Here is a 17397-nt window from a genome sequence, read left to right on the forward strand (position 1 = left end):
CAAAGGCTTTACTAAGGTCAAGGTAGACTACATCCACTGGCCCCTGCATCTACCCATTCAGTTATGACATCATGGAATGCTGTCAGATTAGTCAAGCAGGATTTCCCCCTGGTAAATCCATGCTGACTGCTCCTGATCATCCTCTTCTCTTCCAAGTGCCTAGAGATAACCTCCAGGATGAGCTGCTCCTTTATATTTCAAGGGATGGAGGTGAGGCTCTCTGGTCTGTAGTTTCCTGGAACCTCTTTCTTGCCCTTTTTGAAGACTGGAGTGACTTTGGCTTTCCTCCAGTGTAGTGGTTTGAGCCTTAACTGGAATTTAAGAGCTCAGATGGTAGAAAACCAAGAATTCCTCCCTGCTGCCCCTTCCCTTTTTCCTGATAAGGAAAAAAGGGGAAAGAAAAGGGGAAAGAAAAAAAAAAAAAGGGGGTAGGAAAAAAGGAAAGGAGGTAAATGTACCAAAAAATAATTGGAAGTCAGTTTGCAAGTAGGAGTAGTAATTTTTTTTTAACAAAATATGTCTATAGCAGTAACAGGAAGGGTTTACAAGAGTAAGGAATAAGGATGAGTAGAAAAATATACTAAACCAAATTTAGATGGCCTTGTATCTCCCTTGATGTATGTGGATTTCAGTCCTTTAGAGAAGCATAGATGTGGCAGGGAGAAGACCAGGTCCAACCACGTGGCAGAGCCAGGAGGCTGGCAGCGGCTGCTGGTCCTTTTGAACAGGCAAGGAAGGAGCAAAGAGAGCAAATGGCTTCAGTGCCTTCCTTTGTATAGGCTTGCTGGACAGGAAGCGGGAGTGGAATAGATCACCTCTGACCCAGGGGACCCCTCCTGGGAGGGGGAAATTAAGTCCCTCTCTGTTCACCTGGACCAGGTTTCTTTGGTCCCCTGGGGAAGCAGGGCTCTCGCAGCCCTCCCCCAGGATGGGTGTAACCCAGCACATCCAGTCCTCAGGCACCTCTCCTGTCTGCCAGGATTTTGCAAAAATGATGGAGAGTGGTAGAGTGACCACATCAGCCATCTCTCTCAGCACTCTTGGGTGCATCTCATCAGGGCCCCCATGAATTTCTTTAATCTCTAAAGCCTGTTGAAGCTTTTTTTGCCAAATCCTCATATCATGCAAGGAAGAGCATGGCATTAGCGCTTAGTGTCTGTGCACCTTGGAGGATTGTCTCTCTTCCAGATGTTCTAGTCCCCCAGTCCATGAGACTCACCTGCCTTTAGCTCCTAAGACAGAGGTGTGAAGAGGATCAGTAGCCATGTTTCCAGCAGGTGAAGGAAAGGACACTGCTGAGGAAGTTTTAGCATTTCTGTTTCAGAGCTACATAGGTCAGAGGTGGAGAGGGAAGAAGCATAGCCAGCAGCAGTAGGTTACCTACTCTCTACTGGGACTTAGAGTATGAGTCTTGAAGAGATTGGAGGAGCTGTGTGTCCTCTGCTGGAAATCCAGTCACACCCTCCATAGTGTGTTGGATTGCAGCAAAGTTTCTTGTGGAGGGTGATTGTCACAGTTCTCACAGGAACACCTGCAATACATGAATTGCTTTTCATCTTGGTGTTGATGTTACTTGTCCTGGTGAGGAAGCTGTGCAGTAACCCCATCAAAGGTATGGCAGCTTCTCCAGCATGACAGGAGTCCCCTGTCTCTGCCCTAGATAGGTCTTGTAGCTGCTTCACAGCTCAGAGCCTGTCTAAAATGCTCCTTGAAGCACCTTTAGACCAGAGTGCTGTGGTAAATAGCCCCTAATGTGCCAAACACCAGACTGTCACCCTCTTACGTCTGGAGATAGGAAGAACATGGCATTCATTGCCATGACAGGTGCAGGAGAGGTTTCGCCACTGGGAGAGCAAGATGTGCTAAAAGTGCTCCCTCTCCATCATTTGCTGGAGCAGACCTTCTCTTTCCAGGGCTGGAAGCTCTTCTGTTTCTTCTGTGGTCCTGGTTTAGTTTAGAACATCCTTTTTAGGTCTCATACAGGCAGGGGGATGAAGGGAGCTGTTTTTTCAGAGGGGAGTCAGCGACAGGAGAAAGAAGAAGGAGAAGGGCAAGCAAGCAGCCTTTCCAGTAACACTGAATGCAGTGTGGGGTGCAGACTTGCAGTGCTCTTGCATGCAATGCTTGTGCTTGACCGGAGTCTTTTGAGATAAGAAGTTCTGCTGTACCACAGTATGTGGGGCCATGTATTTGTGGTACTGCGTGGGCAGAGGCAGGTCAGGGACGTGTGCTTGTAGCACTGGCTTTGTGTGGTTCTGGGAACAAGGGATGGGGAATGGCTGCAAATCTGGTGACCCTTCAAGAAGAAACAAGTTTCTTGTGCAGTGGTCTACCTTTTCAGACAGCTACCAACAGCTGGAAACTGCATTTTGGGGTATATTTATTTACCCTGAAAGCTCCTGATGCATGTAACCAGTTCAGAGTTGAAGAAGTTTATGTGTGGCCTCTAGGCTGCAGCTGAAAGAACATTCCCTTTTATCTGTGATCTGCTAGGCTGGCAATGATTGTCCCCCTACCCATCCTCACACTGTTTCCTTTCTCTCCTCAAAGGTGGTGGCACAGACAGCAAGCCTGTGGTACGCTACAGCAAGGACCAGCGTCCCACAACTCTGCCCATCCAGCCCTTTGTTTTCCAGCACCATTTCAGCAAGCCAGCCAAGGCCCGTGCCCTGCACAGCCATTTTGCCTCCAGCCTTTCCCAGCTCTACAGTTTGTCCAGCAACCGACCTGCCAGCCAGCAGATCTCTTCCAGTAACCAGTCCTCAACTTCAGCCACCTTGGCAGAGCAGGCAGCAGTGGCAGGGAGCCAAGTCCACAGCACGCTCCTGACCCAGCGCTCAGCAGATGGAGCTGTCTCCCGAAACGATGGCTGTGCTAAGAAGCCGACCCCTGAGACAACCCGGCCATCCCCCCTGGGCAGTTACTCTCCTGTGCGGTGCAACGTGCCTTTCTTTCAAAGTGGGGACTCCTCTTCCTCACCCACCATGGAGAGAGCTGGAGAGAGCCAGCCCCCCCGGAGCCGGTCCTGCCCTATCTCTGCCAGCCTGCTTCCCACGAGGTCTTCCCCTGCTGTCAGCGCCATGCAGCCCTCCCAGGTCACCAAAGCTGATGCGCTGAGGCAAAAGGAGAACCCCAAGATGATTCCCAAGAAGGAGGCATCGCTGGAGCCAAGCCCACCACTCTCTGAGTACCGACTCCACAGTGGGTCCCTCCCACCCCTCTCAGTGGGTGGTATGCCCTTGAACAAAGTAGGAGGCCATGCAGATCCCCACTGGAGAAGTGGCAGTGAGACCAGCAGCTCTGGTCCCCTGAACAGCATAGGAATGCGGGCTCTCAATGGTAGGTACCCATCCACCAGAATGTGCTAGTTTGGAATGTCTTCAACTCCCTGTGGCTGTGGCTGCTCCCTATATATAGTGCCACCCCCTCTTATAACCGCAGCCAGGAAAAATTGCACCTGAGTGCAGCAGTGCCCAGCAGCGCCCCTCCCCCCCCCCTCCAATCACTTTGCCTGCAAAAAAAAAAGTCCTGTGCTAAGACTGTGTCCCTTCAGTCCTGACTCCTACACTGTGTTTCTGGAGAGAGTAGCATGGGGCTGCTATTCTTGCAGCACGCAGGTGCTTGCACCCAAGACCTGTTCCCTCTGTGCCCACAGCTGAATCCACCCAGGCTTTTGTCCTGTTCTGCCAGGCTGTGGCATGCCACTCTGTGTATGTGTGCTAACGTTCTGAAATGCTGCTGGACTTAAAATTAATGTGTGCTCTCTCTTTCTCTGTCCTTCCTCTTTTTCATCTTTTCTCTCCCCATTTCCCCTTGATGTCTTCCCACCTGCTCTCATTCTCCTACACGGTGCTCACTGCCCACGGCATCCTAGCGAACCACCTCTCTCCCCAAGCGCTGAAGTGGCGAGAGTACAGGCGGAGAAACCCCCTGGGCCTGGACCGCATTTCAGGGCTGCCCAGCTTAGCAGGCAGCCTAGACAGGAGGCAGCAAGAGCCTCATCTGAACCAGGGGAATTCCATCTTTGAGCTCCCTGGGACTCTCAACACCAGCCATTTCCACTGCAAGCTCAACGGTGCGCACCACCTTTCTGCTTGGGGATCCTGGGAGGTGACCCTGGGGCTCAGGTTCAGTATCCCTTGGGGCTCAGGTTTATCCTGGCTTCATCACTGCGTTGCCTGCAGTGAGCAGGAAGGGTGATGCATCTGCTTGCAGTGGGACTGAGGGGTAGAAGAGAAAGGTGAAAATGGCTTAATTAATGAATATAACCTGTGTAGAACCTCCCTTCTTCTCCATGAGCTGAGAGCAGTCAGGTCTAGTTCTGGTCTGGATTGAAGGGGAAGGTGAATAGCCCAAGAGTCTACCTGACCTTCAGCAAGTGCTTCTGGACTGCATCCAGCTTTTGTAGCCCATGGCTCACAGAGGATTTCTGTCCCTTGGCCATCTTGTGTCTGAGCCACATACTGTCTGCCCACCTGCCCCAACCCTGCCAGCATGCTGGGTGCTGAGCAGTGGCTTTCGTGGGGCAGCTGGCAGTATTATAGGTCCCTATGGGGCTCTGTCTTCTCCGTACTCTACCTTTGAGAACTTCCATGTTCTCCAAAACCTGTGCAGGAAGGGGTGAGAATGGAAGGATGTTTTTCACTGAGGCTTTGAGAGTCCTCTGGGAGGAGCAGTGGGGTCTGTGAACAATGTGGTCTATCTGTGGGAGGGAGAGTATTCTTCAGGCCAGCCTCAAGTCATAGAAGGAATTCCCTAAAACTCTGTATCTCACTCTGCTGACCCAAACAGTTTCTCCATCCCTCCTTTGTGGGAAGATGCCTAGCACAGAGCTGGGGGATCAGCCAGGTGGAAAAAGCTCCTGCAGAAGCAACCCCTTGAAATAGAGGCCAACCAAAGGGACAGGCAAAAGATACGTAGTTCATTGCCTGTGCATGGCTCCCTGGGACAAGTAGAGATTTTCTCTGTGTTCTCCTTCTGACTGCTGGGACTACCCACACAGCAGCCCCGAGAGTCTAGTGCAGTAAGCTTTCCCTTAGCACCAGCTCATGAGGGCAAAGCTCCCACAGCATCTTCCACTGCCCATCAGCCCCTAGCCAAGCTGAACCTAGATGTTGGGTGTGCTGTGGGGTTGAACTGTACAGGCTTACATTGCTGGGAGAGTAACAAGCCTACAGACTTGCTGTCCCAACCTTGGGTGAAGACTGCTGCTGGTGCAAGTTGCTTCTGGGGAAAGGACCATCATGGGAAAGGGTTTGTTATACGAGCTTGATCCTTCTCCCTCCTGTCTTGGCCCTGCAGGACAGTCTATGAGGCAACTCCAGCTTACCTACACTGACTTCTTCCCTGACTACTTCTCGCTAGCAGAGAAACCTCCTGCTGAGTTCTGCCTCTCCCCAGATGGCAACACAGAATCCATCTCCATTGACTTGCTGCAGAAGAAGGGTGAGTCCCTGCATCTCTCACAGACAAGAGTGGGGTTAGTGCAGCACAAGGGGAACAGTTGTGTCTGTCTCACCTCATCTCTTCAGACATTATGATTTCTTTCCCCGCCCTTCGCATCATAACTATGTGTCCCTCTGTACTGATGGCTGTTTCCATGGCAGGTTCCTGTGTTCTCTGCACCATTCAGTGCACCACAGAGTATGTTTGAGATGCTTGGCCTAGGAAGTGTGATTAGAAAGTTCACAAGAAAGGGAAGAGGCCAGGCATGCACAGGAGTTTGACCCTAAGGGAGATTTAATAATTTAAATACCTGTTTGATGCTAGATGGTAATTGGTTTTTATAGAAGGGTGGGAGAAGGGATTCCCAAACAGGACAAGATATGCTTGTGTAGAGGCAGGAGTGGGGACTGAGCTGTTGACAGATGATTCAGTATCATTTCAGAGGTATGGGGTGTACAGAATGGTTCCCTTGCCTCTGCGAGCTGTGTGTTGGTGCTTACAGGATGGCAGTTTTCCCCTCTCTTCCACTTCTTTCCTTGCATCATGCTGATGCAGATGTCAGGTTACCTAACACTGGCTTCTTACTGAAAGTCATTACATTGCTTGCCAAATGCATGGCTTCTGCCATGTCATCCTGTAGGATCAAAGCAGTAAAAGACTCACTGCCTCAGACCTCACCTCTGGTTCCTCAAGGGATAGTATTTGGAGGTGATGGTCCATGGCCCTCAGGAATATTGACAATATTCTCTTGTGCTTCAGCCACTTGTGGAGGTTACCCTGTTGGGTTGATAGGTGAGTGTTAGAACTAGCAGGGACAGATTTGGTGAGGAGTTAGGAAGAGTTCTGCATGTTTTTGGCAGACCATGCACTGACATGGTCTTGAGAGGACCCTGCCTGTGTTTGGTTAGGGTCTGTCCTAGAAACCGCTCAGGCACCTCTCTGGCTCATTCTTTCCCTCTAGGTCTGGTGAAGGCAATCAACACTGCTGTCGACCTGATCGTGGCTCACTTTGGAACCAGCAGGGATCCAGGGGTGAAGGTATGGCTTGCTTTCAACATGATGGAAAGGATGGAGAAAGATTGACTCTTTCTTCTTTTCCAGTGAAAAGCTACAGGGTTTTCAATGAGGGTAGTAGTAGTACTGAGAACAAATCAGACAAAGGCGATAGTACACCATGCAGCAGGCAGCAGATACATGACAATTCTTGCTGCATGACACTGGATGTGCTAAAAGAGTACATGGATTTAAGGAAGATCAGAAAAACAAAGGGAAGGGAAATTCATGGAGGTCTACTAAACACATAGGAATACTGTCCAGCTTAGATAGTCACTGAGCTGAAAATAGTTGCAGGCTGTGGCAGAATTAAGGGCAAGTATTGTGTATGTTTGCTGTTTCTTGTGTACTTACTTGTGTCTCATTATAAGAAAGAATGTCAGGCCAGCTGGACTTCTGGTCTGATACAGTACACCAGATGTTTTTTGCCCATACAGTGGAGAGCTTTGTCTCCCTCCTCCAAGCATCCCATGAATCTGTTCTGAGACTGGAGCCCAGACAAAGTGCAGTGTCCTCACTCTCTCAATGTGTTGTAGGGCTCCATCATAATAACGAAAAGAAACATCAAACATTGCTCTTCTGGTACAGATGGGCTTCCCTGTAGCCCTTAGTATGAACCCACCAGCTTCAGTGTGCTTCTAGGTTGGCTGTGGGGCTGGTTGTCTTTGCCCTGTGCTCCCCTCATTTCCTGTTTCTGGAACAATGCATAAAAGAGCAAGTTTGCTTCTGTATGTACAAGGCAGTATTTGAAGTCCTGTGATACCTAGCATCTTCACGGTGCCTCCTCTGAATGCTGAATGCTGTCTTTCAGTCAGGGGACTCTGGGTCAGCAGTGTGACACTATTTGGATGTGACAACTGCCCTGGAGTGCCATTCCCAAGGAAGAACCTGACTGGGACATATACCAAGCTGATTCAGTCTTCTCTCAGGGCTCAGGGCAATTTGCCCCTAATTACAATTGTTGCTTTTGCAGCAGCAATTGCGCCCTGCTCTGCAGAGTAACTGGAGCTGCTGGGCTTCTCACAGCTTTTTAAAACAGTAAACTTCCTGTTCTTGCAGTGCTGCTTTGGGGAAGAATTGCAACATTTCCCCCTTGCTTTACTTACCAGACAACACTGTGGTTTTGACCGAGGGTTTCATCATGCATCAGTGTGCCAAGGTCTGGGTATTCACCTGCCAAAAGGCAGCAGCCATCCCTGATGCTCCCACGCTCAATGGATCTGTTAGGATTATTCTTGACCCAGAAGTTCAGTCTCAGTTCAGGGCTTTTGTGGACCTTTGCCAGCTGTCCAGTATAATTCCAGCTCAGCTGCTAAAATCTGTGCCCTGAACACAACTGCCTGGGACCACCAACATGATGTGCAGTGTATTGGGCTGACCCATTTGGATAAAGCTCCCCGGCAGCCCAAAGACTACGCAGGAAAATATGTCCCTGCTCTGCTGATGCTGTGCTCTTATGTGTTCCCCATCTAAACCTGAGCTCTGTCCATCTATTTTGCCCTCACCCTGTTTATTTATAGTAATCCCTAGGAATTATAGCTTGGTGTGTCACTGAGTTAAGTGTTCCTTAACCTCTAAGTGCTTGTAGTTCCTATGTGGCTTGCTGCTTCCTGCTTCAAAAATAGCAATAAGAAAATCTACAGCAGCAGAAAAAGCCCCTGCTCTTTTTTTCCTACAAGACAGCCTTGTTACACCTGTAGGCAGAACCAGGCATCCCTTCTAACTGGAATATCCTCTTCTGAAACTGGGGTATTATCTTCTCCAACTGTTGCCTCGTCCCAGTCTGGGGCAGACTTTGCAGGGAGCAATCCAGAACTGGTATAAGAGGCAGCAGGAGTGAAAGGGAAGAGGCTTCCTGTTAAAGGAGCTGCTGACCACCATCATAGCCTGGCTATTTCCTGCTGGGTGACTGTAGTAGGCAAGCAGTGCTGGACCATGTGCCTGCATCCATACCTCACGGAGCAGTTACCAACACTCTCCCTGTTGCCTGTCATCCCCTAGGCCAAACTTGGGAACAGCTCTGTGAGCCCCAATGTGGGCCATCTCATCCTGAAATACCTGTGCCCTGCTGTCCGAGACATTCTGAGTGATGGGCTCAAGGCTTACGTCCTGGACATGATCATTGGCCAGAGGAGGAACATCCCCTGGAGCGTGGTGGAGGCATCCACTCAGCTAGGTATGGAGAGTGTGCAGTGGATGCTCATTGCTCTGTTGTACTGCTGTGTTGTGGCTGTGAGCTGCTGGGAAAGGTTGACTGTAAGGCTGGGAATGCAGAACAGTATCCATCTTCCTGCACAGAACAGAGTGTACCTTGGCATTTTCTTGTTAGATGGGAGAGCCACTGCTCTGTTCTGCTCACATATTTATTGTCATTTCCCCTGAAATTTACAAATTCTCTTATAAAAGGCCCTAACAATAAAAAAGAAAAACCAACAAAAGTGCCCTTTTCTCCTCATCTAAGTTTACAGGGCATTTCTAGACTTCTGTCTTTAGTCCTGCACAGCTACTGTATAAGGCAGAGTTGTGCTGTAGTCTGTTCTGTAAGAAAATTGTACTCACAGCTCCCTTAGCTCAAGCATGCTTACAGCACCTGGATCTTCCAGTACCAGTCTGCAATCTGGATTATGGCAGTGGCCACCATCCAGGATAACTCATTTCTGAGGTTACAGATGGTTACTGATTTTTACATCATGAAGAGCTTAGCATCCAGGACTGGCAAACCTCCCTAGCCTGTTTATGACAAATCTCCAGCTCTGGGGTTATGTCTGTGATTGCAGACACCCCAAATTATAAGCACCCACCACTATATTCTGTTCATCTCTTGGGTTTGAGCCAAGGGCTGTGATTGTCTCTGAACTATGGGAGGCAGGTCTTTGCAGTATTGGACTGGTAGTCTGGGACAGACCACAACACATCTCCCTTGTGGAGTCCAACTGCTGGGGAGAGAGTGAGCTAATCTTTTTTGGTGGAGGGGTGATGCACATACAGGTACAGGCACCCAGCCAACATCTATCCTTGCTGAGATGTTCCTTCTTGTGGTGCTCTTTCGGCTTTGCTGACCACAGCTAAGCTCAGCATTTTGCTTTACTCTGTAGGCCCCTCTACCAAGCTGCTGCACAGCCTCTACAGCAAGATCAGCCAATACACGGAGCTCACCAACCACACCATGAGATTCAATGCATTCATCTTTGGCCTCCTCAAGTAAGTGGGTGCCCTGGGTTGACTGCATGTCACTGTAGAGGACTGGCAGCAGGTGCTGGTCCTTGACTGTAGATAGGCACAGCTGCCAACGAAACAGCTTAATAAACTTGGGAGATTGATCCCCAGCTATAGTTGAGGGGAGGAAGAGGCTATGAGCTTGTCCCAAAGGATCAAAACCTACCCTACCAGGTGAGGACTGAGAAAGAGTGGCTATAGCTCATGGAAGAGCATTGTCAGCTTCCTTTTGCCCCAAAACATTAGGTGGGAAAACTGTCTTTCAGGGTTCATACAAAGTTAGACATAACGTGTGCAGAAATTACTCCTGGAAATGCCTGCTCAAATCAGTGTTTCCTGGAGCTGCACTGAATCCCAATGCATGAGTCTCTGAAGAAGTAATTGCACTGGCCAAGAGCTCAAGGCTGGCTCTTCCACGTTGGATAAGCAATGTGCACACTACACTCAGTGTCAAGCAGAAGGCAGCAATGTCTTTTTGCTGGTCTTTTTGATGAGTGCTGCCAGTCTCGTATTTCCCAGCTCCTCTCCAGAGCTGAACAAACGCTCTGGAAGTAGCCAGAGTCCTGAAGACCTCTACAAGCAGGAGCAAGCTTCGTCCTGCTCTCCCCACCTTGGGTGGCCCAGCTCTCCCTTGCCAGCACAGGATACCAATGTATTTTGGGCCAAGCCTGCAAACAACGGTCTTACATTTGTGACTCTTCCATATGAGCCTTTCTTAGCAAAGCTAAGCTCTGGCAAGGAGATATGAGCCAAATGGTAAGGAAACTGCTGGAAACATAGAGGTTAAGGGTTATGGTTGCACAGTATCTCTCCTGTAAACTGAAGTGGATGTCTGTGGTCACTGCATGCTGATGGGAGTGAGTCACTGTCCTCTCACCACTAGATCTTGAGGTTCACAGGTTTATGTTGTGTAAATGCCTTTCTGCAGCCACACTCCCTTTTGTAGAGCAGTGAGGATGAAGGGAGGGAGTTGCTTTTCACTCTTTCTTTCCCTGCTTGTTTTCTCTTCCTGCAGTATCAGATCCTTGGAGTTCTGGTTCAACCACCTCTACAACCATGAAGGTAAGAACCTGAAGGCTGCAGGGTGCAGTGAGGGCCAAATTCTATACAACACAGAGCACGAGAGGGACATGCATTTCTCTTGTTGTCTCCCCATCTAGGCTGCTCCCCTCTGCTCTGAGCTGAAGGACTAGGCTGTACACAGGCTTCCACCAGGGAATTCCAAGGTGGAAATCCAAGCTCCATGCAGCTGCCTCCACCTGAGCCTGGCCACATATGTCCTTAGCTGCAGCTTGTACTCAAGGCAGTCACCTCTTATAGAGGTCCCTCAGTCTACCCACAGAAGATCAGATCTAACCCTCCTCAAATTTCTGTGTTCCCTGCCCAGTGACTGAGAGCCCTGTATGGCTTGAGATGTACACACTTAGCTGAAACCTTTCAGGCAGGGGAGATGGAAAGAAAAGGAAGGGAAAGCCTTATGACAAACAGAAAGTGGATTTTACTAGATACATCTGAGGTTTTCCAACAAGAAATATTTTGAAGTGTGCAGATAACCCAGCAGCATGACCAAACTGCCTGATGCCTGGAAGCAGCATAACTAAGTGCTAAATGCACAGTGAGACAGACACCCAAGAACCACTGGATCCCCTAGAGTGCCGCTGGCTCAACCTGGGCTCAGTCCAGGGCCCCATGCACTGCAAGAAGTCCATCCCAGTGTCTTCCTGCACGTTTGGGCCTAATGGCAGGTATTTGACAGGTTTGTCTGTACAGCCAGCACTTCTCTCTGGAGCAGGTGAGGAGAATTGCCATTGTACTGGCAAGAGAAAGCACCCCGGTTTTCTGGAGCAGAAGACCATCCGTTTCAAACCACATTAAGAGCTGGAAGTGTGAGCAAAAGCTAGGGCTGTCAGGATGATTATGGCTAGGAAAAAGGGTGCAAGGCCTTTTGTGGTGTAAGTTTGTCATCTCACTGTGGCCAAAAGGTCTCAAATCCTGTTCCAAACTCTCTGCTCAGGAGTGAGACCTGACCACAAAACTGGTGTGGGAAGGCACTGTGGCTGTCACATGAAGTGAAGGATGGATGGTGCAAGTAGAAATGCTCATCTGTTTTCTATCAGGATCCACATCTGAGCCCATCTAGGTCCCAGGAAAGACTATATTCAGCTGTCCCTAACACCTCCCTCTACAGAGGACTGGTATTGGCCAGATGTGCAGCTACTTCTTCATTTGCAGGAGGTGGCAAAGAGAATTTCAGCACATGTCAACACTTTGATGCTCTCTATTCACACCCTACTCCCAGGCAGGTGTCTGATGGGCAGGTCTTAGCTGCATGTGTGACTGGAAGCAGGACCTGGGCTAGTTTGCTCAGAGCTCACAGAGCATCTGGTGTTCACTGAGCTAGTGCTGAGCCTCTCTCTGCAGTCACAGCTGCATTAGCTTTATGAGCTTCTTGTTGGCTTGGCAAAGGTGGCAATGGCTTCTTCTCTCATTAATGTCTCTTACCCTACAGATATCATCCTGGCACACTACCAGCCAGTGGGCTTCCTATGCCTGTCCCACAGTGTGTGCCAGCCTCTTTTTGAGGAGCTGCTGCTCCTGCTCCAGCCTCTCTCCCTGCTGCCCTTTAACCTAGACCTCCTTTTTGAGCACCACCTGATGCAAATGGGCAAAGAGCAGCAGCAGCAAAAGGAGCTGCTGCGTGTGAAGCAGGACCTGCTGCTTTCTGCACACTCCACCCTGCAGCTGATGCGGACACGGGCCAGCAGTGAGGATCCCGATGGCTGCAGTACCACCCCTGAAGCGTGCAAAGTGGGTGCCAGAGATGGTGACAGCTCAGCAGGCCGCAGCACCCATCAAGCTGTGAGTGAGAGGGTCAAAGGCGTGGGGGCCTCCTGTGGAGATGGAGATGGTGATGGGGAGGAAGAGCAGAGGAAAGCACGAGAGAGCACATGGGAGTTCCAGAAGGACAAGCAGGCAGGCTGGTGGTACCAACTCATGCAGAGCTCTCAGATTTACATTGAGGGTTCAGCCGAAGGCTCAAAGTTCATCCGCTACGAGAAGAAGGCAGCTTTGAATGCTGCGCCCCGGTCAGCAGAGACCTGCAAGGCACCACCACCCCGGGAAGGAGTTGTGGAGGGTGCAGAGGCTTGTCCCATTGCTGAGGGCACCCTGGAGGAGTGTACCAAGACTGCCAGCAAGCCAAGTCCTGAAGCTGTGGAAGAGTCCTTTGAAAAGCCCCAGCAGGTAATGGTCAGTGAAGAGGTGAAGGAACGGAGCTGGCCCTTCTGGATGGGCAGCCCCCCTGACTCGGTGCTTACAGAGCTGAAGCGCAGCAAGGAGAAGGAGATGGGGGCTCAACAAAGAGTGGGAGCAGCAGCCCCCCAAGAGGAGAGCAGCATCAGTGCATCAGAGGGCAGCCAGCCCATCAAGTGGGGACACTTGTTTGGGTCCAGAAAGATGCAAAAGGAGACCAGGCAGCCTAACAGGTAGGGACAGGGATGGTTTGGGGCTGGGGAGGGATGGTTAACCTGGGACTGCAGCGGTGCAGTTTGAGGTCAGGTAGTAGCTGACCACTGGGCTACACCACAGTGTGTGAACAGAGAGGTCTGTCACCCATGCACAGCCCTGCCTGCCTGCCTTATTTCCTACCATACTGCCATTCCTCTCTTCAGGTCCTATCCTTGTTCAGTCCCTCTCACTGACTTTTACCTTCTGTCTGAGCTGTACCACTGCCTTCACTCCTAAGCCTCCTTTCTGGAGGAAATGCTCCTGCTGCACCAACCCCATCATCACCTCATCCCTCCCAAAAGTGAGCACAGAGCACAGAGCCATCCCTGTTTTACACAATGGAGGAGGTATAAAGGTGCCCCATGTAGCTGAGGCCTCCCAGCGTTGCCTCTCCATCTACACTCTTCTTGTTTCTATGGCCACTGGAGATGTTGTTCCCTGCCTCAGCCATATTGTTTCTGGAGGATGCTGACCCCTCCAGAAGACAGTTTTGGGACCACAGTGCACTTTGGGCATGGAGCCAGACCTCTAAGGCATGACCTTGCCATGAGAGCAGCTGCTCCTTGCTCCCTTCTCCTTCCTGTTTCTACCTGCTTCTGTCTTCTTTCAGGCTGCCCTCCGGCTGGCTGAGCTTGGACAAATCTGTGTTCCAGCTGGTGGCCCAGACAGTTGGGGCAAGCATGTGGAGAGAACCAGCCCCTGAGCCAGAGCACCCACAGCCAGAGCCACCTGAAGTGCCCCCTGTTGTCCAGCTGGCCCAGGAGCTATCTCCCCACCCTCCCTGGTGAGTAGTACTGTATGGCTGCCCTGCAGGTGCTGGGACATGGTCGATTGGCGTTGGCATTTCTCTGCTTCTTGCAGTTCACCTGGCCCCCTAGGGGATGTACTGGGGTGGTGGTGCAGCTTGTGTATCCATCCACCCTGGCTCTGCAGTCTGTTCGTGAGGGAGACCTGGGTGGCAGCTGGGAGGAGTCTGTCTGGGTGGGGAGGCAGGACTAGGCTCCTTTGTGCCTGTAATGGCCCCAGGGTATTAGTGGGGTGAGCAGCTGAGGTGAGTTAACCTTTCCTTCCCTCCCTCTGCCTGCAGTGAGGTGAAAGCTCTTTGCCATCACATTGCCACCGAGGCTGGACAACTGAGCTTTAAGAAGGGGGACATCCTGCAGGTCATCTCCAAGGTGGATGGTGACTGGCTGCAGTGCAGCCTCGGCTCCGAGAAGGGACTGGTGCCCATCATGTATGTTACCCACCCGGACAACGAGGACTATTGATATGGCTGGGAGGCCAAGCACAGTACCGTGGGCTGCAGAGGCTCCTTTGGAGAAGCCCACCCTGCCAGAAGAACAGACACAGCTTCTTGCTAGTTTCTTACCTTTCTTGCCATTACAGAATACAATAACCGTAGGTGGTTCCTTCCCTCTCCTCCTTGTGCAGCTGCCAAAGGCCACCTTGGCCCTTGGGCTCTTCTGCAAGCTGCACCTCCTATTGTCAGGCATTGCTGTGCATGCAGCCACACTGGGGACTGCCTGAGTCCCCTCCACCCAAAGCCGTCTCCAGCATCTATAAGGCCATGAACTCGTGTATAGAGGAACCCAAGCAGCCCCTGCCAGGGCAGCACTACCCAGCCTAGTTTCATGCTGGAGGTGCAGGATGCTGGCTGTCCTCTCCCCGGGGGTGGCAGTGCAGTCTGCAGTCTTGAGCATTGTCAGCCACAGGGATGGAAGTATTGTGGGTAGTGAAGGCTGGGTTGATAGGTTGCATTGCAGCTTGGTGGGGGGCTGCCAGGTAGGTTCCTTCACACTGGAGCTGCCCTGTCCTAATGTGTTACAGTGGTGTCTGGTGGGTTGCACTGGGCCAAGTGGCCTGGCACTGCCACTCTGCAGGGCTGGGGCTGTGCCTGGCCATGGCTGGAGGAAGGGCACGGGGGATGTGTGTGCGTGTGTGGAGCAAAGGGGTGTGTGGGGTCATGAGGAAGGCACGTGGATGTTCAGTGTTACTTAGGTCCAGGATTGGTAGTGCCACCCTGTGCAGAGATGGGTGTTTTGGGGTTAGCCTCAAGCCCACCTCTCTGAGCAAGGAGACAGTGCCTGGGAAGCTCTGGAATGCTCAGTTAAGGGGATATGGAGGGGAGGGGAAGAGGGCAGGGTCCCTGACTGAGCCAGGTATGTTTTTTTGGAGTTAGGGGCAGTGCTCCTGGCCAGTAGCCTGGGGGGTGCTCCCAGAGGGAGCTGGGGAATTGGGGAGGGAGGGATGGTGTTTCCCTTGGCATAGGGTTCCTGGTCTTGCTGAGCAGTGCCATGGGGTGGGGGGTGACAAGTGTTGTGCATGAGCACAAGGGGCTGCTGGGGTTCCTGGGGTCCTCAGTAGAAGCAATGCCAGTCAACTCCTTCCTTACCATGTTCATGCCACCTGCTAAAGTGGGGATATTTACCTGCCTATCAAGGGGGTAACAGTGTTAGTGAAAGGCCATGCCAGTATTTGGTGCCTTGGCCGATTTGACGCTGCTTGCAGCATCGTGCCTGGGCTGGCTTCCCCATGGCGAGGGGCCCTGGTCTTGCAAGGTTACCTCCTGCTTGTACATGGCTTTGCAGATGTTGCACCGTATTTAATTTGTATTTCCCGTTTAGAAGGAGGTGTCTCGCCTTTATTTATTTCTTTATTTATGATGCATATTAATAAAAAAGGTGCTGATTGAACTGCCTGACCTGCCGCCCTCTGATTCCCCCTCCCGCGGAGTCCGAGGCTTGCCTGGGACGGGGCACTGCACTCCAAACTTCCTTCTGCCTCCACCTGAGCCATCCTGGCCTGCATCAGGAAGAGTGTGGCCAGCAGGAGCAGGGAAGCCACTCTGCCCCTGGACTCTGCACTGGTTAGGCCACACCTTGAGTCCTGTGTCCAGTTCTGGGCCCCTCCGTTCAAGAGAGGCGTTGTACCATGATTGAGAGATGGGACAAAGCTTGACACGAGCAAAGTGTCTCCTTTATTGTACAAAGTCTTTTGTTTATATAGGCTAACGTGACCAAAAGCATCTTGTGATTGGTAATCAGATGTGTCCGTGCGACAGTTACAGCCTGGAGAAGAGAAGGATCAGGGGTGACCTCATTCCCCTCTACAGCTACCTGAAAGGTGGTTGTAGACAGGAAGGGGTTGGTCTCTTCTCCCAGGCAACCAGCACCAGAACAAGGGGACACAGTCTCAAGCTGTGCCAGGGGAGGTTTAGGCTCGAGGTGAGGAAAAAGTTCTTCACTGAGTGAGTCGTTCGCCATTGGAATGTGCTGCCCAGGGAGGTGGTGGAGTCACTGTCCCTGGAGGTGTTCAAGGGGAGATTGGACGTGGCACTTGGTGCCATGGTCTAGTCGTGAGGTCTGTGGAGACAGGTTGGACTTGATGATCCTTGGGGTCTCTTCCAACCTTAGTTACTGTGATACTGTGATACTGTGACTCGTGATTGGCTGCCGAGAAAACACCAGGGAACACACATCCCTTGGCAAGGCTCAGACAGGTGTTAGACAAAAGACAAATGAACACATATCTCTTATCTAGGTTCAGGCAGAAGACAAAAGGCTCTGTTGCAATGTTTACCAGCTCCTATTTTCAGGTCCTTGTGTAGCTTCCCTGAGTCACAATGGCCATTGGTAATCAGCTAAATGCTTTTTTCTCTCTACACAGCTGCAGTTTGTTCCCAGGGTTTGTGGCCCACAAGAGCTAAAACATTTCCTTCTATCAGCTGAGCATTGCTTGAGGTTCTGCTCCCTAAATTCAGTCCTTCAATGTTGAGCTGCTGGAATGTGTCCAGAGGAGGGCAACAAAGCTGGTAAGGGTGCTGGGTCCTATGAGGAGAGGCTGAGGGAGCTGGGGTTGTTTAGCCTGGAGAAGAGGAAGCTCAGGGGAAACCATATTGCTGTCTACAACTACCTGAAAGGAGGCTGTAGACAGGTGGGGGCTGGTCTCTTCTCCCCGGAAACCAGCACCAGAACAAGAGGACACAGTCTCAAACTGTGCAAGGCCTTGATCTTAAAAGAGGTTCTTCACAGAAAGAGTGATTGGCCATTGGAATGGGCTGCCCAGGGAGGTGGTGGGGTCAGCGTCCCTGGAGGTGTTTTCAAGAAAAGACTGGATGAGGCACTTAGTGCCATGGTCTAGTTGATTAGTTAGGGTTGGGTGATTGGTTGGACTTGA

At 51.2% G+C, this 17397-nt stretch overlaps 1 protein-coding gene across 4 annotated transcripts in view; it reads left to right on the forward strand.

The window, feature by feature from the left end:
- The window catches only part of RUSC2 (RUN and SH3 domain containing 2), a 70900-nt gene extending 54991 nt beyond the window's left edge, over positions 1 to 15909 (forward strand). For all 4 annotated transcript variants that reach the window (XM_054177941.1, XM_054177940.1, XM_054177939.1 and 1 more), the window contains exons 3-12: positions 2551 to 3339; positions 3875 to 4075; positions 5302 to 5445; positions 6407 to 6483; positions 8500 to 8674; positions 9594 to 9699; positions 10730 to 10776; positions 12224 to 13199; positions 13832 to 14005; positions 14309 to 15909. In XM_054177941.1, coding sequence (XP_054033916.1) covers positions 2551 to 3339; positions 3875 to 4075; positions 5302 to 5445; positions 6407 to 6483; positions 8500 to 8674; positions 9594 to 9699; positions 10730 to 10776; positions 12224 to 13199; positions 13832 to 14005; positions 14309 to 14489 — 2870 coding nt within the window. In that variant the 3' untranslated portion in view covers positions 14490 to 15909. The remainder of the gene's footprint in view (positions 1 to 2550; positions 3340 to 3874; positions 4076 to 5301; positions 5446 to 6406; positions 6484 to 8499; positions 8675 to 9593; positions 9700 to 10729; positions 10777 to 12223; positions 13200 to 13831; positions 14006 to 14308) is intronic.
- Positions 15910 to 17397: the final 1488 nt, after the last annotated feature.

This window comes from Dryobates pubescens, chromosome Z (assembly GCF_014839835.1).
Source record: "Dryobates pubescens isolate bDryPub1 chromosome Z, bDryPub1.pri, whole genome shotgun sequence".
Taxonomy (NCBI): Eukaryota; Metazoa; Chordata; class Aves; order Piciformes; family Picidae; genus Dryobates; species Dryobates pubescens.